Source organism: Physeter macrocephalus, chromosome 11 (genome assembly GCF_002837175.3).
Source record: "Physeter macrocephalus isolate SW-GA chromosome 11, ASM283717v5, whole genome shotgun sequence".
In the NCBI taxonomy this organism is placed as follows: Eukaryota; Metazoa; Chordata; class Mammalia; order Artiodactyla; family Physeteridae; genus Physeter; species Physeter macrocephalus.
Window position 1 is genome coordinate 1,136,361 of NC_041224.1, and position 24,582 is coordinate 1,160,942.

Consider the following 24,582-nt stretch of genomic DNA (forward strand, 5'->3'; position numbering starts at 1 on the left):
TCCTATGGTAGTTCTGTTTTTAGTTTTCTGAGGAACCTCCATACTGTTCTCCATAGTGGCTGCACTAACTTACATTCCCACTAACAGTGTAGGAGGGTTCCCTTTACCCCACAGAACAGGGATTTTGTGTTTTTTTTGTGTTTTTTTTTTTTTTTTTTTGGCTGTGCTGCGTGGCTTGTGGGATCTTAGTTCCCCGATGTGGGATTGAATCCACACCCTCGGCAGTGAAAGCGTGGAGTCCTAACCACTGGACTGCCAGGGAATTCCCAGAGGTCTTACATTCGTGAACCCTGTTTTGTAGTAAAACAGTGCCTCCTGTTAGTTATTCTGCAGTTAACTAACTTCATGCTTTAAAAATTATCGTTTGAGTTTTGCTGATGAAATGCTTCTAAATTTGAGCTTGCAACATCTCTGTAATTTTCTTTTACATTTGCCCACCTGTATAATGCTTTTAAAAACATAACATTCTTACATACCATATAAACCTTGTAAATCATACTATCATATTTTATTTCATTTGGCATTGTTTTTTTCCTTCTATATGGAACTGGAGAGCAAGATTAAACTACATAATTATATTTTTCTATTTCTAATCCTTTTTGATGTGTCCCCTTATACAGGCATACCTCATGTTATTGTGTTTCCCACTATATGGTGTTTTTAAAAATTGAAGGTTTGTGGCAACCCTGCATCAACCAAGTCTCTTGGTGCCATTTTCCCAACAACATTTGCTCACTTTGTGTCTCTTTGTCACACTTTGGTAATTCTTGCAGTATTTCAAACTTTTTCGTTATTGTTATATTTGATATGGTGGTCTGTGACCAGTGATCTCTGATGTTATTATTGTGATTATTTTGGGACACAAGGACCTGAGCCCATATAGCTGGTGAACCTAATCCACAAATGTGTGTGTCCTGACTGCTCCACTGACCAGCTCTTCCTGTCTCTCACCCTCTCCTCAGGCCTCTCTATTCCCTGAGACACAGCAATATTGAAATTAGGCCAATTAATAACCTTACAGTGACCTCTAAGTGTTCAAGTGAGAGGAAGGGTCACACGTCTCTCACTTCAGAAATGCTAGAAATGATGTAGCTTAGTGAGGAGGGCACGTCCAAAGCTGAGACAGGAAAGCTAGCCCTCCTGTGCCAAACAGCTAGCCAAGTTGCGAATGCAGAGGAGTTCTTTTTTAAATTTTTTCCTTGGCTGCGTGGCTTGCGGGATCTTAGTTCCCCAAACCCGGGCCGTCAGCAGTGAAAGCGCAGAGACCTAACCACTGGACCGCCAGGGAATGCCCGCAGAAGAGAAGTTCTTGAAGAAGATTAAAAGAGCTAGTCCAGTAAACACATGAGTGATAAGAAAGCAAAGCAGCCTTATTGCTGATATGGAGAAAGTTTTTGTGGTCTGGATAGAAGATCAAACCAGCCACAACGTTCCCTTGAGCCAAAGCCTATTCCAGAGCGAGACCCTAACTCTCTTCAATTCTGTGAAGGCTGAGAGAGGTGGGGAAGCTGCAGAGAAAAGTTTGAATCTAGCAGAGGTTGGTGTGTGAGGTTTTAAAAAAAGCTATTTCCTTAACATCAAAGTGGAAGATAAAGCAGCAAGTGCTGGTGTAGGAGCTACAGCAAGTTATCCAGAAGATCTAGCTGAGAAAGTTAATGAAGGTGGCTACACCAAATGACAGATTTTCAATGTAGACAAAACAGCCTTCTGTTGTAAGAAGATGCTTCTAGGGCTTTTACAGCTAGAGAGGAGAAGTCAACGCCTGGTTTCAAAGCTTCAAAGGAGAGATTGACTCTCTTGTTAGGGGCCAGTGCAGCTGGTGACTTGAAGACAATGCTCATTTATCATTCTGAAAATCCCAGGGCCCTTAAGAATTATGCTAAATCTACTCTGCCTGTGCTCTGTAAATGGAACGACAAAGCCTAGATAACAGATCATCTGTTTACTGAATATTTTAAGCCTACTGTTGAGATCTACTACTCGGGAAAAAAAAGAAATCTTTCAAAATATTACTGCCGGGAATTCCCTGGAAGTCCAGTGGTTAAGACTCGGTGCTTTCACTGCTGTGCGCCCAGGTTCAGTCCCTGGTCGGGGAACTATGATCCCACAAGCCACGTGGCTTGGCCAAAAAAATAAAAATAAAATAAAATTTCTGCGCATTGACAGTAAATCTGGTTATCCAAAGAGCTCCGATGGAGCTGTACAATGAGATGAATGTTGTTGTCATGCCTGCTAACACAACATCCATTCTGCAGCCCATGGATCAAAGGAGACTTTCAAGTCTTATTATTTATTTATTTTTTAACATCTTTATTGGAGTAAATCCCAGGGCCCTTAAGAATTATGCTAAATCTACTCTGCCTGTGCTCTGTAAATGGAACAATAAAGCCTGGATGACAGCACATCTGTTGACAACATGGTTTACTGAGCAATTTTAGCCCACTGTTCAGATATACTGCTCAAAAAAAAAAAAAAAGATTTTCTTCAAAATATTACTGCTCATTGACAATGCACCTGGTCACCCAAGAGCTCTGGTGGAGACGTACAACAAGGTTAATGATGTATTCACGCCTGCTAATATAACATCCATTCTGCAGCCCCCGGACCAAAGAGTAATTTTGACTTTTAAGTCTTTAGGAAACACAGTTCATAAGGCTACAGCTGCCATAGATAGTGATTCCTCTTATGGATCTGGGCAAAGTCAACTGAAAGCCTTCTAGACAGGTTTCACCATTCTAGATGCCATTAGGAGCATTTGTGATTCGTGGGAAGAGGTCAGAATATTAACATTAGCACGAGTTTGGAAGAAGTTGATTTCAACCCTCATGGATGACTTTGAGGGGTTCAAGACTTCAGTGGAGGAAGTAATTGCATATGTGGTGGACTTAGCAAGAGAACTAGAATTCAAAATGGAGCCTGAAGATGGGACTGAATTGCTGCAACTTGATGATGAAACTTAAATGGATGAGGAATTGCTCTTACGGCTGAGCAAAGAAAGTGGTTTCTTGAGATGGAGTCTACTCCTGGTGAGGATGCTGTGCGGATTGTTGACATGACAACGAAAGATTCAGTATATGGGATAAACTTACTTGATTACAGCAGCAGCAGGGTTTGAGAAGGTTGACTCCAATATCGAAAGAAGTTCTGTGGGTAAAATGCTATCAAACAGCACTGCATGCTACAGAGAAATCATCTGTGAAAGGAAGAGTCAATTGAATTGGCAAACTTCATTGTCTTATTTTAAGAAACTGCCGCAACCAGCCCAGCCTTCAGCAGACACCACCCTGATCAAGTCAGCAGCCATCAGCACGGAGGTAAGACCCTCCTCCAGCAAATAGATTATGACTTTGATGAAGGCTCAGATGATGGTTAACAATTTTTGAACAATAGTCTTTTTAAATTAAGGTCTGTACATTGTTTTTTTTTTTTAAATTTATTATTTTTGGCTGCGTTGGGTCTTTGTTGCTGCGCGTGGGCTTTCTCCAGTCGTGGCGAGTGGGGGCTACTCTTCGTTGCAGCGCGCGGGCTTCTCATTGCAGTGGCTTCTCTTGTTGCGGAGCACGGGCTCTAGGTGCGCGGGCTTCAGTAGTTGTGGCTCGCGGGCTCTAGAGCGCAGGCTCAGTAGTTGTGGCACACGGGGTTAGTTGCTCTGAGGCATGTGGGATCTTCCCGGACCGGGGCTTGAGCCCGTGTCCCCTGCATTGGCAGGCGGGTTCTTAACCACTGAACCACCAGGGAAACCCATGTACATTGTTTCTTTACATTGTTTTTGTTAGACATAATGCTATTGCACGCTTAGTAGACTACAGTATAGTATAAGCATAACTTTTATATGCACTGAGAAACCAAACACTTTCTTGTGAATCACTTTATTGTGATACTCGCTTTATTGCAGTGGTCTGGAACTTAACCCACAATATCTCCGAGGTATGCCTGTACACTTAAATTATTTGAGTTCCGCTCAAGATTTTCATTTCATTCAAACTATCTGCTTTTGCTTTTAGGAACAGCATGAAAAGAAAGAAATTCATCACCTCAGTTCCTGGTGAACAAAGATCATAGGTACATTGTGTTCTGAGTTTGAGGTGTAAACATCTGAGGTGTAATGTAAAAAAAAAAATCTACATTTGTTGACTTTCTGTTTTTCTCTTTGATGGCCGTTTAATTTACTTTCCCATTAAAGTGGTACTTACACTTGATGAAATTGTAGTATTTATGCTATAATCTGTAAGATTTTCTTGCCTTTTCTAAACACCCCAGTTTTGCAGTTAAAATTTAACTTAAAAATTATTGAAACTATGGTCTATAAAGGTTTTAAAAAATAAAATTAGGATGTATGCCACTTCCCTGTTTAATTTATCTACTCCAGAATGCAAGCTGCTATTATCAATCACGGGCAGTCAGCCCTTCCAAACACCTGCACTTCCTGTCATGCACTTCTCTTGCTTTTTCCTCCAGGAGCTTGGTTTTTCTCTCTACTTGTTTATATTTTCTTTTATATCTTTAATTAAGCTATATAGTTTCTTACATAGCTGTTCCACATTTTGTTTATTTTTTAATTTTATTTTAAAAAATTATTTATTTATTTATTTATGTTTTGACGGTGCCACGCAGCATGTAGGATCTTAGTTCCCTGACCAGGGATTGAACCCACGCCCCCTGCAGTGGAAACGTGGAGTCTTAACCACTGGACTGCCAGGGAAGTCCCTTAAGTTTATTTTTTAGTATTTTATTTTTGTTGATACTGTGAATAGTATCATTGTTATTACAGTTTTCCCTTTTTCGCCCTCCCTTTTTTTTTTTGAGTGTGACAGTAGAAGAGATGAAGATAAAGTAATACATTAACATGGTAACCAAACATACAGTACAGCGGAGCTTGTAATACAAAACGGTGTTTTCCATCCCTGTCCCTAGGCCCACCCCGTAAACACAGCCACTTTATTTTTTTTATTATTGAAGTATAGTTGATTTACAATGGTTTAATTTCTACCGTACAGCAAAGTGATTCAGTTATACATATATTTACATTCTTCTTCTATATTCTTTTCCATTATGGTTTATCATAGGCTACTGAATATAGTTCTCTGTACTGTACAGTAGGACCTTGTAGTTTTATCCATTCCATATACAATAGCTTACATCTGCTAATCCCAGCCTCCCACTCCAACTCTCCCCCAAGCCCCACCCCCTTGGCAAGCACAAATCTGTTCTCTATGTCTGTGAGTCTGTTTCTGTTTCGTAGATAGGTTCATTTGTGTCAAATTTTAGATTCCACATATAAGTGGTATCATATGGTATTTGTCTTTTTCTGTCTGGCTTATTTCACTTAGTATGGTAATCTCAAGTTGCATCCATGTTGCTGTAAACAGCATTATTTCATTCTTCTTTGTGTAGTAATATTCCATTTATATATATACCACATCTTCTTTAGCCATTCAGCTGTGGATGGACATTCAGGTTGTTTCCATGTTTTGGCTGTTGTGAGTAGTGCTGCTATGAACATAGGGGTGCATGTATCTTTTTGAATTAGAGTTTTGTCTGGATATATGCCCAGGAGTGGGATTGTAAACACAGCCACTTTTAACCATTTCTTTGTTTTGTTCTTCTGATGGCTACTTCCATATCTCTAAGTAATACACTGTACATTTTTACAGAAATACTCACTAAAAATAACAGGATTAATGGAAAAAATAGGTTGGGCAGACCACTTAAAACCTGTCACTTTGTAACTGGAGCAAAGGAAAGGTTTGTAACTAGAGGCAGGAAAGATTGAACCTGCTGAGTTATGGAGTTAAGGGAAAAATGCATTAAAGTCGGGGAGAACCCTGTGGTAAACACTTCTAAAACAGAGCAGATGGGCCAGCCTGAGCTAAGAGCCATTGTGTATGGAACTGTCTTTCTCTGAGGCTCTCAGCTCTCTGGCTATGCTTTGCCTTTTACCGTGTTTCTTAGTGGCATGAAACATTAATCTGCTGGGGCAAATTGCATGTGTGCCAGCATGCCTAGGTTAGTTGCTGCTGCCTCTGGCCCCAAAACATGTTCCACACCTTGTGCCCGAACATTGGACTCCCCTTGCCTAGTCCCTCATGTGGCTCACTGATGATTTAGGCTTGGTGGACAGAGCCTAGGTCACATCTTTATCTTAGCTGTGATAGAGACTGGAAATTAGTTTCTTACATTCTACCTTGAGAAAGTGGGAGTAATAGTTAGGGAAACTGTCAAAAGTGGAGAGTATGTTCAAAAGTTTTGGGTTTTCAGGTATAAGGTCCAACACACACATATGTGCCTATGTATATTCGCATGCATGTATATCCATGAACTTAGATCTTCATTCATCAATTTTAAACGTTATTTCTTCCCCACTCTGACACATGAAGATTCAGTGTGCTTGCATTACCTCTAGCTTCACCTCATCATTTCTGCAGTTTTGAGTTAGAGCATTTTATTTCTTCTACTATTTGCCTTTTGATTTTCAATTATTTCTTTAAATCTCTTTTTTTGTGTTCTGTTAACTCTTCTCATTATCTGTTGACCTTTTACTGTGTAAGAAGGTGACATTAATGTCCTCTGTCTCACCTCTCCACCTCTTTCTTCCCTTCCAGTTTCCACTTTCTATCAGCTATTTATTTTTATGTTGCCAAGACGGATAACATTAAATTCTTTTCTGTAACTGCAATTAAATCTTCCCATCTTTGTCTATACATTGATTCTAAAAGTTAAAAACCAGTAAATAATACTCCTGATATTATTATGGTAGCATAAATATTTTTCACCACTGAGTTGACCAAGGGAATAAGATTCTGTTTTTTTACATCAGGCCAAGTGTTCTCTGCCCTTGGGCCCCTCAAAGGAGATGTTCTTGGCATCCAGATCAAATGGTTTGCCTTTTCTTAGAGTGCATAAATTATACAAAATCTTGCTACATTTTAGATGCTTCGGATTTGGGCCATTGGCATTCTTTAAGATCATTTTGGATTTTTTAGAGTTTCGAATTACCTTTCCTTTTCTCCTTGAGAAGGCGTAACCAGCCTATATCCTGCAGAGCAATACTGTGTCTTGGAATCTACTTTACTTTCTGCTTCTCCAGGGAGTCCTCTGGTCTCCAGTTCTAGGCTTGACTGCCATTCTCTAAATCTTCTGCATGACAATCTTTGGAGATGTTTATCCATTTCACTCTTACAGACATTGTTTTATGGGTCTTTCCTCTTCTGTGGTTTTCTCCCTCATTTTGCTGAGGGAAGTACATAATTAACTTCTTCAAGCAAAAAGTGTATGGACAAGGGAGACTTGTGTTTATTTTGGACTCACACTTGATTGATACTTGACTGTGCAAATTGTGTGTGTCGAATTCTGTGCTCACAATAACTTTCACTTAGGACTTTGAGGAGGATGCTTCATTATATACTTGTATGATATTGGGGTAAAAAAGTCTCATGCCTGCCTGATTCTCATTCTTTTGTAAGTGATCTCTCTGTATGTTTGTTTTTCTGGAAACGTTTATGATTTTTTTTTTTGTACTTTTGTACTGAAATGCCATAGGTCTGTTTCTAAATGAATGTCTGTTTCGCTCATCTTGTTTTGCCTCTCATGACTTTCCTCTGGGGATTTATTACTTATTTAAAAATAATTATATCTTTTCTCTTTTGTATATTTGCTTTTCAAAAATCTCTTACCAGTTGGTGAGTAGACCTTCTCAATTGATTCTCTGTGTCTCTCGTCTTTTCTGTCCTATTTTTTGTCCCATTATGTTCTTGCAGTATTTGGGACATTTCCTCTATTTACCTTTTAATTCTTACTTTGCCTATTTTAATTTCAGCAGTCAGAATTTTTTTTCTTATGCTCAGTTCTTTTTGAAGCATGCTGTTTGTGTTGTTTTATGCCATATCTTCTTCTCTTGTTCTGGGTATACTAATATAATACAAATTCTATTTATATATATTATAAAATAACAATAGTTTTTTACAGTTCTGTTCTATACATTATCTCAGTTTCTTCAGTAGTTTTGGTTTTTCTGGTAATATGTATTTTTATCTCCCTGTCGATTGTTCTGGAGAGCAGACTGGTACAGTTTTTCCATAGGTCTCTCTCCTCAGCAGGTGTCTCTTCCATGGAGAGCGTGCACAAGGGTGAGACTTTGCTATTTAGGGTGAGTGAATAGACAGGGCGGGGTGCCTGTAGATGTACAGTAGAGCTAGGATTAACTCATGGACATCAACCCCTCCATTAGAGGCCTGTCTTTGCAGGCAATTTGAATGGTTTTGTCAGAGACTGGCTTCTTTGCCGGGATTGCCTCTGGGGTCAGGGTTGGAGAGATGTGTTTTATTGGGGATGTGGGGCAGTTGGTACAGCTGCTTTATATAATTCCCCTGTTTTCATTCCCAGTTCTTACACCCACCTTCCAGACCTGCTCATGAGCCCATCTGGGGTCTCTGGGGACCTTAACTTCCTCTGCCCCTGGCCACCCCCTCTGCACCCCCATGGGTCTGGGCTTTAGCTTCCTCTGCCCTTAGTCTACATTCCATCCCACATCCACCAGAGACTTGTTTCAGTCTCTTTTGCCTAATTATCACTACCCCTCCCCCACTTTGTTGTTTTGGCTGTTACAGGTTTTCTTCCCCCTTTGTATTCATTTCCTGCCTTAGGAGAGAAGGAAGACAAAAGCGTACATTCAGTCAGTCATCTTGAGTTGGAAAGCTTCTCTATTATGTTTTTTTTTTCATTTTTTAACAGAAACCCCAATGATTTGTGTGTCTTAGTTTATATATATGATTACACCAAAATCTTACTCATTTCAATAGTTTCTTAGTTGATTTTGTCTGATTTTCTTGGTTGGTAATCTTATACTGCAAGTGAGACCAATTTTGTCTCCTCTTTTTTAATCTGTATACTTATTTTTTTCTCATTTGGCCAGAACTGCTGAACAATGTGGAATGTCAGCCATGATGGCGCACGTTGAACGTGATGTTTCTAAAGCCCGATCTTGAATGGGTTGAATTGTTAAGTAGACCATGAAGAATATCTTCATTATATAGATTTCTGGCTCATTGAGAAGGTATCAGAAATCCCCCTCACAGGTAGTGTTTTTGAGTGAATGGATTTGGCATTTAATGGATTTGGCATTTACCGCCTGAGTACCTCTTATACTTCTTTTGCCAATAACCCCAATTGCAAAATTGGCGATGGGAGAGAAGGGAAAGTTAGCTTTCTAAAATAATGAATCCTTCCAATAGAGTTTAGCAAATTTTAGATGACAAAGGTGGTAAATCATCATTGGGCAGCAAAATGAATATTATTTCTTGACAGTAAATCAAGAAAAATAAGATTAACTAGCAGCTATAATGGATCTTCTTCCCTAAAGCCAATAAAGACCTAGTGAAACAACCATAACTGGAGAGATGCCAACGTGTAATAAGTATGGCCTCCCTGACTGACAGCTAAACAGCGGGTCGTTGCAGGGACAAAAAGATCTGGTTTTTGGTTATTATGTAGAAGAAATTAACTGCTTGATTTATTTTTATTTTTTAAAGGTGCTTTAGGAATTGCCTTGTAGATATTAAAACCGATTCATGATGTGAAAATCCAGAGTATCGTATTTGGAAATGCCAGGAGGAAGTTGTGAGGAAGCAGTTTTATGTCCAAGAGACTGTGTATCAGTTTTATCCATAAAGGGACTCTAAATCATTGGGAACTGTCAAAATGAGTAGTACCTCCTGTGGTTGTGAGACCCTCATTGATGGGAGAAACTTGATGATCATCTGGCAGAGACGTTAAGAGAAGAATTGGGGAGTGTTGTGTGAAATGAAGGAGAACCATCCTTTAGCATTTTTGAATATAAAAAATATTGGGTTGGCCAAAAAATTCGTGCAGGTTTTTTCTGTAACAGCGGACAGAAAAAAAGAACGCACTTTTTGGCCAGCCCAATATCTCAGTATTAGGTAATGCCTATCGTAAAATAATACAGATATTATAAGAAGTTCTCCGTTTACCTTTTATGTTTTACACAGGATTTCTCTCATTCCTAGTAAAATGCCTTGTGTCCTTAGACTTTCCTTTTTTTAAAAAAATGATTTCATGTTATTTTAATTAATTAATTAATTAATTTTGTTTTGGCCGCACTGTGTGGCGTGTGGGATCTTAGTTGCCCAACCAGGGATCAACCCAGTGCCCCCTGCAGTGGAAGCGTGGAGTCCTAACCACTGGACCGCCAGGGAAGTCCCTCTTAGACTTTTCTTTTGCTAACTTTATCGTCTTTTTACCATAATCGAGTGGTCAGTTATTTCTCCAGTTCTGAGTGGAACTGAGATCCACTAACCAAGTTTTATAGTGATTTTATTATAAATCTCTGGCAGTTGCCTTTTTAACTTTCCACAGCTGCTTTCCCCCCACCATCTCACTCCCCCTCACCCCCCAGGGTAACCCACTTTGACTTAGACTGGATCACCTGCAGTATCTCTTTTTTAAAAAATAAATTTATTTTTTTTTAATTTATTTAATTTTTGGCTGCATTGGGTCTTCCTTGCTGCCCGCGGGCTTTCTCTAGTTGCTGAGAGCAGGGGCTACTCTTTGTTGCGGTGCGCGGGCTTCTCATTGCGGTGGCTTCTCCTGTTGCGGAGCACGGGCTCTAGGTGCACAGGTTTCAGTAGTTGTGGCACACGGGCCTCAGTAGTTGTGGCTCGCGGGCCCTAGAGCACAGGCTCATTAGTTGTGGCGCACGGGCTTAGTTGCTCCGCGACATGTGGGATCTTCCCGTACCAGGGCTCAAACCTGTGTCCCCTGCATTGGCAGGCGGATTCTTAACCACTGCGCCACCAGGGAAGCCCACCTGCAGTATCTCTTGAACTGTTTGTTCCTTCCGTTCTCAGTGCCTTACTCAAGCCATCATGATTTTTCTCTAGGACACAGTGTCCTCTTGTTCCTTCAAAGCCCACACTTTTGGCCAGGGTAATTTTTCTAAACTGGAAAAACTGCATGAATCCCTACTCCTATAATTCAGTTCTGGCAGTGGTTTTGGGTCGCCTTCAAGACAATGTATTATGACATATGGGTCCTCCATTCTCTGTCCCTGGTGTGCTATCTTATATCATCTTCTGCTGTTTTCTCCACACACGTGTGATAGCCTAGCTCTACCAAATTGACTGTAGTTCCCTGAAAACATCCTGCTCTTTGTTGCTGCAGCCTGTTAGCACCTGTTGTTTCCTCTGCATCTCCTTCCCTAGATGAATCTGAGGTCTGATGAGCCTTTCAGCACTCAGTTTACATGTTTTCCCCTCCAGGAAGCTTTTCTGGACCTGTTTTCTCCTTGTCCTTTAAGTCTTTCCTTCCATCTCTGAGAGCAGGTTTCCCTTTGTGTTGTTTTTAATGTCCTCATCTCATTCCCATTAAACTGTGCCTTTTATCTGTCTTTCACTGCTATTAGTATGAGTGGCATCATATAGCAGGTGTGAAATCAAAGTTCATCTCTTGTCCCATGATATATGAACTCTCCACTTATCCAGAGGTTAGGTTTCTTAGAATCTTTTTTCCATGATGTGGCTAAGTAGGTAGAAAAAGAATTCTAAGTAGCTTATGGTCGGTTGCCATAAAACCTCTGCATAAAAGCACACACACACTGATTCTCTGAGGTCCTTAATCATATCCCTTCAACTTTTACTTTACAAAGAATTCTAACAAACTTGTTTACTTCGTGTCATAGCTCACATTAGATTAGAAGCAACATATTAGAAGATGTAGAAGCAACACATTCGAAGGTGGGGAGAAGTTATGTTGACAAAGGTAAGGATGTTGACCAGACTAAAGCCGACATACTCGTAGCCTGAAAACAAGGCACTCTATGGGAAAAGAAAAAAACAATTAAAAGTACGTAGAATATTGAAAAAAAAAGTCATAGTAGTTTGTAGTTATTTAATGTAGAAACAAGGTAGACGTCTACCTTGATTGCAATGTATTATATTTGATGTTCCAAATTCTACCTGCCATGATGAAGAGATTAATTTCTGTTTTCCACACTTTGCTTGAAATACAATCTTATTGCTTAAAGGTATGAGTGGGGTGAACTCTCAAATATGTTCAATAACTCAGCTCCCTACAGCGCTGGAAAAATGAGTTCTTGCTGAGTTTCCTTCTAAACGCTGCAGGGTGACTGGTGCTTTGCTTCTAATCATTAATTTCCCTTTGGTTATAATCACATTACTAGTAATGTTATGTAGCGATCTTCTGCTAGGGCATTTTTCTATTAATTTCTCATTTCTCATGTCACACTTGGAAAATAATAAAATGACCCCTTTCTCTTGGCTCTTCTTTTTTCTTTTCTTTTCTTTTTTTTTTCTTTAGTTCTTTCAATCATGGAACTGCTTATGAATTTTTGATGGCAGAAACCTCAGTATGTTATTAATTTTGATACTATTTGTATTAATTTCCTCCAACATTTTCCAAACCTTTGCTCTGACTGGATTGGTGGGGAGGAAAGAAGGGGGAGATTAAGTCTCCATGTTTGTAGATTGAGATATTGATGTGTGACAGGTACCATGTGTAGTAACAGTACTACAAGTCCCTGTGCTGGGGCTTGGGGCCGTTAATCTCCTTGGCCTGGCTCACTTGAGGCATGATTCTTCTGTCTCCTGGGGTGCTTAAACTCCTCCAGGGGAGGCTGGGAGGGTGGTGCCAAAGGGCGGAGGCAGGTTGGCTAATCTGTTAAGTAGCCTTTTATCTGAGAATCTAGTTTCTCATTAGTATTTCTGACCAAAAGGGTTGATGGAAATATGGAATTTTTTTGGTTTGTTTTTAATTAGTCTCTCTAGGGATGAGAGGCTTATTTTTGAAGACTGGAATTTTAAGGAAGCCTGACAACCCCAATTTCCATGTGACTGAAACATTTTGGCAGCTGAAAAAGCTTTCACAAGTAGGAGTAAGAGCCGGACTTTCCACTGGGAGTGAGACTCAGGCAGAAGCTGCCACTCTGCTCTGGGTTTACAGCGGTTCCCTTGGGACATTTAAAAAAATATTTTATTGGAGTAGAGTTGATTTACAGTGTTGTATTAGTTTCAGGTGTTCCGCAAAGTGATTCATTATACATGTACATAGATTCATTCTTTTTCAGATTCTTTACCCATATAGGTCATTACAGAGTAATGAGTAGAATTCCCTGTGCTGTACGCTAGGTCCCTATATCTATTCTATATATAGTGGTGTGTGTACGTTAATCCCTTGGGACTTTCATGCTCCTGCCTCCCTAACGATTCGGAAGACTCTCACAGGGCTCTCATCAGGTGCATTATAAAGGTCTTCACTACTCCATGCTGTATTTATGCGTTTTGATCAGGTCAGCTGATATCTCCCACAGGCACGGAGCTGTCTAGTGCTTCATCATCTCTACGAGAAAGGTATATTTTCCTCCTCTCTTATATATACCACCGTAAAATTATCTTCTGCGTTACCACAGTTTTACAACTTGAGAGGTAGAGAGATTGGTTGTTTTGCCTAAGATGCTGGAGGAAAATAGAGAAGTAGCCAAAAGTGAACAGCCTGGCTCCCTGTGCAAACTAACACCCTGATGACGGTCCTCAAGCTCCTTCTAGACTCTTCCCATAAAAGTGAGGCGACAGGTTTTCTTGTCCCGCAGCTCTATTTGTTAGAAAGACTTCAGCTGAAATTTGCTTTTCTGTAACTTCCACCTATTGACTTTTTTTTTTAAAACATCTTTATTGGAGTATAATTGCTTTACAATGGTGTGTTAGTTTCTGCTTATCAGTTATACATATACATATACAGTTATACATATACAGTTATACATATACATATACCCCCATATCCCCTCCCTCTTGCGTCTCCCTCCCTCCCACCCTCCCTATCCCACCCCTCTAGGTGGTCACAAAGCATGGAGCTGATCTCCCTGTGCTATAAGGCTGCTTCCCACTAGCTATCTGTTTTACATTTGGTAGTGTATATATGTCCATGCCACTCTCTCACTTCATCCCAGCTTACCCTTCCCTCTCCCCGTGTCCTCAAGTCCATTCTCTACATTTGCGTCTTTATTCTTGTCCTGCCCCTAAGTTCTTCAGAACCATTTTTTTTTTTTAGATTCCATACATAGGTGTTAGCATACAGTAATTGTTTTTCTCTTTCTGACTTACTTCACTCTGTATGACAGACTCTAGGTCCATCCACCTCACTACAAATAACTCCATTTCGTTTCTTTTTACAGCTGAGTAATATTCCATTGTATCACCTATTGACTGTTACTCATCTCTCTCATAAGACCATATGTGTACCTACTTGTACACGACTTGTCCTCGAATATTCGGGCAACTTCCAAGCCTCCTCATAGCCTTCTCATCTCTAGACTAAATGTTCTGTGCATCCCACTCCACCGTTATTTCCACCTTTTGGTTTCCAGATTCCTCACGGTGCTGACTGCTCTTCTCTGGACATACTCTCAATGTCCTATGACCCTTTTAACTTAAGGTGGCTTACAGATGATACTCGACATATTGTCCGTCTAGCTGAATGCCTAGAAGGACTTATTTTCTCCGGAGACCTGACCTCTATCATAACCTAGAGGGAGACTTATGATTTTTATGTTTCTGTTTTGGAATACCTGAAAAGAAGTGAGTTCCATGTCATTGGATATGTTAAGCAGATACATGTGATGTCAGGGAAGTTATAGATAAGAACAAAGAGAAAGCATGTTGGGAGTGTAGTGTCCTTACAAAAATAATTTAAAATGTCTGTTTTAAAAAACACCTTTATGAAATACCAACTCTAAAATATAGGGCATGTTAGGAGATGGTTTGGGGGTTGCTAGTCTACCATCTTCCCAGGTTGCAGCCTTCCTGAATAAAGCACTTTTCTTTTTCCACCAAAAAAAAAAAAAAAAGGGCATATTAGAGTGCATAATATTGGGAATAATACTTGGAAATATTCTTCTCTTAGAAGTGATAATATTATATCACTTAGAGGCTTTTGTTCTTTGACCAATCACCGAATCAACTTGGAGGGATATTTTGCACGTGTGAAAGACTGCATCTTTTGTCAAAAACCTTTAGTTCACAAAAATTTCATTGATATTTTCCCTTCATGTCCACATATAGCACTTTAGTTTTGTCCACATTTGCCCACATTGTTTTACTTAGTTCTTTATAGAGTCAGCATTTAGGGCAATACAAATAGGTTGTTACAATCTTTAAAAAAACCTTTAATCAGCATTGTTATTAGCATTGTTTTGTTTATTCCCAAGTATTCAGCCATTTCTTTTACGAGGATAATGTTAACTGTGCTTTGTTAGATGATCTGAACCATTTATTAGTGACATTTTTGTAAATGGAATATTGTTTACTCTTAATTCTAAAGTCAAATTATTGAAATATGTATTGACCTTACTATAAATTCGTGACTGTGTAGCTGATAGATTTTGCCAAATTATTGCCATGAGAGTTTTTGTGGTGTCTCTTTTGAGATAAGTAATTCTTTAGTGACTATGTTAACAACGTTACCCTGTAGTGTATAGGGTCTTATCTATTTTCCATGTAATTTTTTAAAATGTGTGGCTGTTGTGAGATATTTCGTCCAATAATGTTGCATGTCAGGACACTCAGCGAGAGGGCTCTTGTGTTACAAGGAAAGGATGTTGAAAACCCCAAATCTCTCAAGCAAACTGTGTTCTATAACAGTTCCACCCTCAGGAAAGGGAGGCTCCTTGAGACTTCTGTGACTACTAACCTTGAGAGAGAGAGCATACATGGTCTGGTTGGACTGACTCCTCTAGCCGTCTTATCAAGCCAGGGCTATGAAAGTAGGGTTAATTTGCCTCCCTTTTGGGCCCATTAATCGAAGTGAAGATGGTAGGAGTACATGGATGGCATATTGGGTCCTTTGACAAGTAAGTGCAGGATGTGTGTCATGAATATTTCCCATTTCTTGGTTTTACCAACAGTCTCCTCAGTCATTCCCCAGAAATGTACAGTAAGAAGTTGAATTTGCTTGGATCACTTAACTTGTTTCGGAGAATGGGTGAGAAGGGGCTTCCAGCTTGATCTATCAGTATTTTTCTGCAGCACGCACCTGCTTTAGCCTTTTGTGAGGATAATCTGATAACCTCCTCCTTTTCTTTTCTTTTCTTTTTTTCTTTTCTTTTCTTTCTTTCTTTCTTTTTTTTTTTTTTTTTTTTTTTTTTTTGCCACCGTGAAGTATCCTATCTTGGTTTCTGTAGGTCCCCCAAGCTGTAAGGCTGGCTGCACTGTCTGGGTAGTTCACAGAGCTTTGGGCTCTTCTCATGGAGGAAGGAACTCAGGCCCTGGTTGCTTATGACCTTGGGCAAGTGAGTCAACTTCTGCTCTGTTTTCTCTCCTAATTTATAAAATTAAGACTTTCTTTTTCTCCTGCTCTTAAAAAAAATGTTTACAATAACTAAATAAAAGGTAAGTTTCCTGAGTGAGTTAACCTCTATCTGGATACTTTAGCTCTATATAGATAGGGTGACTTTTCAGATTACTAGAATAAATTAAACAAAATGCCCCAAATGGGTTTCAATATGTATTCCAGATTGTCTATGTTAAATAAAAAGTGTGAGTCTGGTCTAATTTGTAGAAACCATTTCAGCCTCTTTCGAGGAAAGGCAGTGTAGTTATTTGTGTTGTCCTTATAAGTTATATGAGAACATTAAAGAACTTCAGGGGTCACTGAAGAATTGTTTAGACACTTAAAGCCTTGAAGTCCCTTCAGGGAGTCTAGTGGATTCACGTGGACCCTCCAAAATCATCCAGTTAACCACATTTTAAAATTGCATCAGGATTATTGTATCTCTTTAGGGCTCTCACTTTTTAATTTAATTTTGATCTGTTTAAAAAAAAATGACTTATGCTTAGCCTGGATAAGGATAAACTTAATTCCAGTTTTTGTATCCCAGAAGTCTATTTTGCCTTTATGGTCCCATTAGCTCACTAACACTCCATTTCTTATAACTGGGTGCCCTGTGGACCTATAGACTTCAGTACCCTAAGCTGCAATCTGCAGTTCAACAGTGCAGTCTGCTCTGAGGCTTATGATCATAAAGTTCCTTAACGAGACTCCTCTGTTTGTGCATCTAAAACTGCTGTACTTGGTGTAACAGTGAGGCTAAAGTTTGATGTGAGAAGGTTTTGAAAGTCATAAAGCACTCTACAAACGGTAGAACACTGTCAACTAATAAGAGTCAGTCTGTGACTCACTGTAGTTCACTGGCTTTTTCTTTTCCGCGAACCGTAGAAAGAACCCACTGTAGGGGGCTGGAAATGTTCTTTCTTAGGGTTGTGGCATGACAGAGTGGTTGCTTTTTCCAACCACCATATGTGGTGATTAGGCTGTTCGGAATGACATCGGGGTACTCTCTGAACAAACAGCAAAAGCCTTCCAAATAACTTATAATAAAGGAAGTATGTAAGACGTTTTCCCCGGCCAGATGTAATCTTCGATAGGAGAGGAATAAATTTAAAGTGACCTTCTACAGGAAAATTTGGGATAAATAGCTAGAAACGGAAAAATGGCCAAAAGACCCTATTCATAACAAAAACAAACTATAGTGCGAATACATTTTACAAAAGAGCTGGTGAACGTATGTAGAAAATAATAATAAAATCTTAGGAAAGGTCTTAAAACAAGACTTAAACATACTGTGTTCTTGGATGGCAAATTAATAAACACCACTTAATACAACCCCAGTTCCAATCCTAATGGAATTTTTTAGTTTTTTTAAAAAACTGCCTAAAAATATATGAAACTTTATATAGAAGAATAAATGCCCCAAAATAGCTAAGAAAGAAGAGGGAAGGGGATTTTCTATTAGCTGAAATTAAAACTAACTGCAAAGCCATGTGAACAGTCTATGGCTAGTAATTAACAGATAGGTCAGGGGTTAGCAAACTTTGTCTGTAAAGGGCCAGATAGCAAATATTTTTAACTTTGTGAGCCATGTGGTCTCTTGTCTAACTCAACTCTGCCTTCATAGCATGAAAGCAGTTATATGGGTGTGACTGGTTTTAGTTTTCAAACTGCAGTTTGCCAATTCGTGATATAGATCTTACAACAAAATAGTGCTCACAAGCAGATAGCAAAATACGTGACAAAGGTGATATTACAAGTCATTTGGAAAAGAGAGTTTGTTTAGGAAGTGGTGCCGACAAAGTTTATATTAATCTGAAAAAACTAAAATTAAATTCCTAAATTGTAAAAATAAATTCTTGGTATATAAAGATTTAAATATAAAAACCAAACAGTAAAAGAATATAAGAAAATGTCAGAGAATATTGTATAATCTGGGACCGGAGGTTGTATTTTTAAGCAAGTCAGCAAATAGAGAAGCTGTAAAGAAAGGAGAGAAACATTTGACTACGTATAAATGAAATTTTGTTTGTGGCAAAGTTACAAAATTTGATGACTTATAAACAAAGTATGATAACATATAATCCATAAACAAAGAAATAAAATGGCAGCCTATGAAAAGTATTTGTAACATATGTGAAGCAAAGGGCTAATGTCCATAACGTGCAAAGTGCCTCTACAATTAACTCAGTAAAAAAAAAAAAAAAAAAAAGTGCAAAGGGGGCAGTTCTTGAAAAGAAAACTAGTGGCCAGTGGCTATAGGAAAAGATGCTCAGCATCACTAGAAGCTGTAAAATGGGATAATTATAGTACCTGCCTTATAGTATTGTTTGAAGGATTCAATCAAATAATACAAATAAGGTATTAAAGTGCTTGGCACATAGGATGTGCTCCACAAATGTTAGTGTGTTACCCTGTAGAAATAAAAGCACAAGTAGGCAAGGATTGCTGATAAAGGATAGTTATGCTGTTTTGTTTGTAGTTGGGAATAGCTGGAAACAAACTAATGGAAGTTAACTGAAGTATAGTTAATTTACAATATTGTGTTAGCTTCAGGTGTACTGCAAAGTGATTCAGATTTCAGATTCTGTTCCATTATAGATTTTTACAATAAATTATGTATCCTTACTATGGAATTTTATGAAGTTATTGAAAATAACTATTTTAAATGATATCCATATAGGTTTAGAAAGAGTTTTATGATGTATTGATTAGGAGAAATGCAGGTTTTAGAGAAATATAGAAAGTGTGACTTCAGTTTTGTAAAATTGTAGGGCAAAAATGCTTTGACGTGTTTTTATATGATGCTGAAACATTCTACATTTAAGAATCACTATTTTGATGCAGAATATTCTAAAAACAGACTATACAGTACACTGCCTTCTTCCAGTACACTTTTCAATATTTGGTCTCTCATTAGACCTCCTCCTCTTGATATTCTGAATGTGCGTCAGGTTTTATTCAGAGGCCTCTAAAAGAGGTTATACCTTGTATTGACTGAAATTCTAAACTCCAGTAAGTCAAACAGAACATAAAGAGCAACAGTTGTATAGAGCACATGGGGTCAGTCACCACCACCTTGCGCCTTTTTTATTATTCCATGAAGAAACCAAGAAAATCGTTTTTAAAGAGCATTGTGGCTGTTTAGTTGGATATCGGTAGCTGGGAACCTAACTTCTTGTTGGCTGTGTGTGATCAGAGATGGAATCGTGTGCTTCAACTGGAGGGGCAGGGGTTTATATCTGTGCATAAATTCCGTGCTCCGGGGAAGGTTTTGAGTAGATTAGTAGCTTGATAATAAATGATATCTTAAAATTTTATTGTTCTTTAGTTTTCAGAACAGATTTTGGCAACAGCAATAACAATAGCTAATACTTCCAGTGTTGGGCATTGGCTGAGCACGTTACACTTGCTCCTCTTTTAATCCTTCCAACCTTAACGGGATAGATGCTGTTATCATTTCCTTTTTGAAGACAATGTATTTATTAATTTATTTATTGCAGTATAGTTGATTTGCAATGTTGTATTAGTTTCAGGTGTACAGCACAGTGATTCAGATATATATATATATATATATATATATGTTTTATATATGTATATATATATTTTTTCCTCATTTCCTTTTTACTTTTGAGGAACAGATGCTTAGATGAGTTGAGTAACTGACCTTTGGTTGATTGTTGAAAATACAAAAGCTATTCTACCAAGTAGAAGAGATTATTTTTGAATTCGTGTCTGAGCTGAGATTTGATACCAAAGCCTGTGTATGTTGTTGATCTTCATGGTCTATTTCTTCTCCTTTGCTTGCCACATTAATTCTGTCCAAAGGCCAACGGCAGTTAGTAGATTCTGTGAAAATAACTATATGGAATAAAAACGTTGGGTCCTGTCCATTCTCCTTTCAGTTCCTTGTAGAGTAGGGGATAGGATAACTTAGGGTCACATCCTGCTTGTTGAAAAGTCTTATCATGTTACCTTTGGGCTTAATATAGCATCAGATGGCAGCAGAACAACATCCAGTCTGATTCCTCTAAGGCACAGAGAAACAGTGTTGGAAATTGATGCCTCTGTGAGCCCTGGCATTGGGAACCACTGCTTAGTCATGCCATGTTGATGGGAATGACTGTTTAGCCGTGGGACCTGAGCGTCAGTGGCCGATTGCCAGGAAGATGAGGCTGCTCTTGTCAGCCAGGCAACTAATCATGTGGACGGGTTGGTTTTGTGCCCCTTCAGGTTTAGATGTGAAATATAAAACTAATTTATTGATACTAGTTCATTCAAAATATGATTCAAAAACACCTGTTCTTCTCTAGCCATTTAGATGTTCTGTTATTTTTAAATAAAATATAAGGCCATGAATTAATTGTTGTCTCATACTTTTATTGTTGTCTTGTTGTGTTCCGCAAGTACTCTATCCATACAACTAATGCATTATCCATATTATGGTAATTTGTTTATATGCATATTCCCAGCTTTGCCAAGGACTGTTTGAAAAAGGGCTGTCTTATACAGTTTTGTGCTCTAACAGGTGACAGACTTTTAGGGTGATCAGTTAGTGTTGAACTGATTTGAATGGTAAAGTCAATGTCGGTGTTTTGTCTTTGTTGTTCAGAATGTACATACGCATTTGCTGAAATTTAACGCAAACTACAGGTGTCAGTTTAGCTGGAAACATGAAAATTTTATCTATGAATATAAATGTAATTTTAGGTCTTATGGTCATATATTTCCATATATAGCCCCAGGCTCTCTATTATTTATATGGAAAAAAGGTTAAAGCCCTCACTCTACGGCTGTTTCAAGCATTTTACACATAGTAACTCATTTATTTCTTACCACCTCAGCATGAGGTAGCTGCAGTGAAAATACTGAGGTATGGAGAAGTCAAATGACTTACCCCCAGCCACATACCAACAACGCTTGAGCTAGGATTTGAACCTGGGCAGTACAGCTCCAGAGTCTGTGCTCTTAACCTATGCTCTATGCTGCCTCATTGATTTGTATATGGTGCATGTGTGTATGTGAGTCTATATCCAGAAAGAGAAAGAGATTGAAAGAGGTGTTCTTTGATATTTTGTAATGGACTGCATTATCACTTTTTGGAAAATATATAATATTTTGCAGAAAAAACTCTGTTTTCCTAAGGTCAACTTTTAAGAGGAAGTAAAATAATTTTTTTTCATATAGGTTTTCTTTAAGAGCAATTTAGATGACTTGGAATGAGTTTGGAAGGGAACCAACAGAAGAGTAAGGAAATTCAAGTCACGTTATCATAGGAAACGTTGTCGAGATTTCATTTTAAGACTGTTTTATAAAGGAATTGAAAGTGTCTTTCAAATATGTAAAGGTAGCAGTTGGTGGAGAGTTTAGCTCAGTTCTTTATAGTTTGGGCAGATAAATTTAGGACCACTTGGTAGATGCTTCAGAGAAACAGCTTTTTGCTCAGTATAAGGTGGAAACTGCTGCATGGATGGGCTGACTTAGAAAATAATGAGCTTTGTCTTACCAGAATGATCAAAAATAGGATGGAAACAGGGACTCCACTGAGAAGAATCAAGCATTTGGCTGATTGAATAATTGAACTTGGTGACCAGATATGAAGTTCCTTCTAAACCTGAAATTCAGTGATTCTAACAACCTAGACAGAAAGGATTCTGCTTTATTACTTTACTCTTATTACACACCTCACCACCTAGAAAAGTTCTATGTAGGTGATTGCTAGTGGAACTCATGTTCATTCAATCCAGTGGTTGAGAAAAATTTTGGTGACTGTTAGGGGAAAAAAATCTAACTGCTGTGTGTTTAAGAGAAATAAAAGGAGAGGAATTGAAAACTGCGAATGCAGAAAATTGTCAAGGAGTTTTTTGGCAGAAGGGGAAGCAAAGGAGGATGGTATAGGATGGTGGAAGTAGGCTCAAGAGAATGTTGTTATTTTCTTTATTTTGAAGAGGTGGCATAAATAAGAACATGATGGGAATGGTCCAGTAAGAGCACAATTTTGAGTTATTTGCTTATATATATGCGTACATTTTTTTCTAATTTATTCTAACTGCTAGTGTTCTATTGTATGAATATCTTAACATTGACTTATCTGTTCTCTCCTTAATGGAGATTTAAGTTGTTTTCGGGTTTTCTCTATTGTATATAATGCTTTAGGGAATATTTTTATGTTTTCTTGTGTGTGTATGTAATATTTCTCTCTTGTAAATACCTGAAAATGAAACTTCTAGGTCATACTTTATCTGTATTTTCAACTTTAGTAGATGTTGTCAAAGTGTTCTACAGTGTGGTTGTACCATTTACATGTTCACCAGCAGTATATGAGATGTTTTGTTGTGATAAATCCAGTTGTGTGAAAATGGTAACCTGCCGGGCTCGGTTCTGCATTTCCGTAACTACTGTGAGGTTGAGTGTCTTTTTTTAAGTGTATTGGCCATTCTCGTTCCTCAGTATAAATTCTGTCCTGTTTTTCTACTGGGGAAAAATTTTTCTTAATGATTTGTGGAGTTCTTTATATTTTCTACATGTGATGATATATATCTATATCTGTATCCATATCTCTGTCTATGTATCTATCTGCCTAATCTATCTATCTATCCCTATGTATTTTTTTTCAGTCTGTGGCTTGCATTTTCACTCTTTTAATGGTATCTTTTGATGTACAGAAGTTGTATGTTTTGTTGTAGTCACATTTATTATCTTTCCATTTATAGTTGGAGCTTCTTCTGTCTCACTTAAATCCTTCTGCATCCCAAGATTATAAAAATATTCTTTTATATTTCTTTGAATAGTTGTAAAGTTTTACCTTTCCAACTTAGGTCTTCGATCCCTTTTAATCACACTTGATGTTTTTAGTGTGGTTTAAGGTAGGAATCCTGTTTTGTTTTGGACTCCCCCTATTTATTGACTAGTCTGTCCTTTTCCATGATGTGTGATGCATCTTCTGCCAGTAACTAATTGTCATGTACGCATGGGTTTGTTTGTGGGCTCTCTGGTGTGTTTCTTTGCTTCTTTTTAGAGCCTTCCACCAACACGTCACTGTCTTAATAATATAGCTTTGTAATAAATCTAGATATCTGGTAGAGCAAGTTTCTCCAACCTGCTCTTCCTACTTTTCCTTGGCTAGTTTTGGTCCTTGTGTTTCTTATAGAAATTTGAAGATTACTTTGTCAAGCTCCCCCCACCCCCCACACACAACCTGTTGGAATTTTGATGGGAATTGCATTGAATTTATAGATAATTTGGGGGAATATGACATTTTGATAATATTGATTCTTCCTTTCTATGAATATGTTTTATTTCTCCATTTTTTCAAGCCTTTTAATCTTTAGTATATTTCCCCACACACTTCTTGCTCATGTTTGGTTAGATTTATTTCTAGATACCTTAGAGATTTAATTGTTGTGATGAATATGATCTATTTTTCCTACTACATTCTCTTTTCCTACTACTGGTCCAGAGGAACATTATTTATCATTGAATCCTGAGTTATGTGGGACTTGAGTGGATTAGTTATGGAAAGGGAGATTTGGAGGAGGCAGTGGCTCCTAGAATGGAGAGACCATACTGAGGTATGAACCACATAGCATCAGTGAGAATGGAGAAGAGGGTTCCATAGCTGTCTGAGGCAGGCAAGCTGGGTGACTGGGGAAAGTGAAGGAATAGAGACTGGGGGACATGATAATAAGCGAATGTTGAATGAGATTGGGTGCATAAGAGGAAGTGTTGAAGAGGGATAGTTGAAAGTTCATTCGAGGACTGCATTTCAGTCAAGCCCCTTTGATTGTAAAAACTAGAATTCATGAGTGTTAGTTTAGGAACAGTACGGACAGCACTGTCTGGAACAAAGGGGTGCCTGGGATGAGTCCAGCTGCAGGAACTGGCAATCCAGCTGGGTCTTAGGTCTCTTTGTCAGGTGGGTTTGGATTCTTACTGATGCTCATTTGATTCTCCACTTTCCGTGTACCAGCTTCTTCATCATCCTGGCTTCTTCAGCTCCGATTCAACCTTTCAATGCCAGCACCCGCTACCAACTGGCAATTTTCCTACACATCTTATTTTAAATTCCAAACTGTGACGGGGCTTCCCTGGTGGCGCAGTGGTTGCGCGTCCGCCCGCCGATGCAGGGGAACCGGGTTCGCGCCCCGGTCCGGGAGGATCCCACGTGCCGCGGAGCGGCTGGGCCCGTGAGCCGTGGCCGCTGAGCCTGCGCGTCCGGAGCCTGTGCTCCGC

At 38.7% G+C, this 24,582-nt stretch overlaps 1 protein-coding gene across 7 annotated transcripts in view; it reads left to right on the top strand.

Moving 5' to 3' along the window:
* Positions 1–24,582, top strand: part of BCKDHB (branched chain keto acid dehydrogenase E1 subunit beta) — a 250,090-nt gene that overhangs the window by 110,373 nt on the left and 115,135 nt on the right. Inside the window, exons 9-10 of one of the 7 annotated variants that reach the window (XM_028495382.2) lie at positions 4,005–4,062; positions 8,912–8,939. The exons of 5 other annotated variants lie outside the window; for them this stretch is intronic. In XM_028495382.2, coding sequence (XP_028351183.2) covers positions 4,005–4,049 — 45 coding nt within the window. In that variant the 3' untranslated portion in view covers positions 4,050–4,062; positions 8,912–8,939. Of the gene's footprint in view, positions 1–4,004; positions 4,063–8,911; positions 8,940–24,319; positions 24,455–24,582 lie in introns of those variants that run through there. One more of the 7 variants, XM_028495380.2, reaches the window with a different exon arrangement.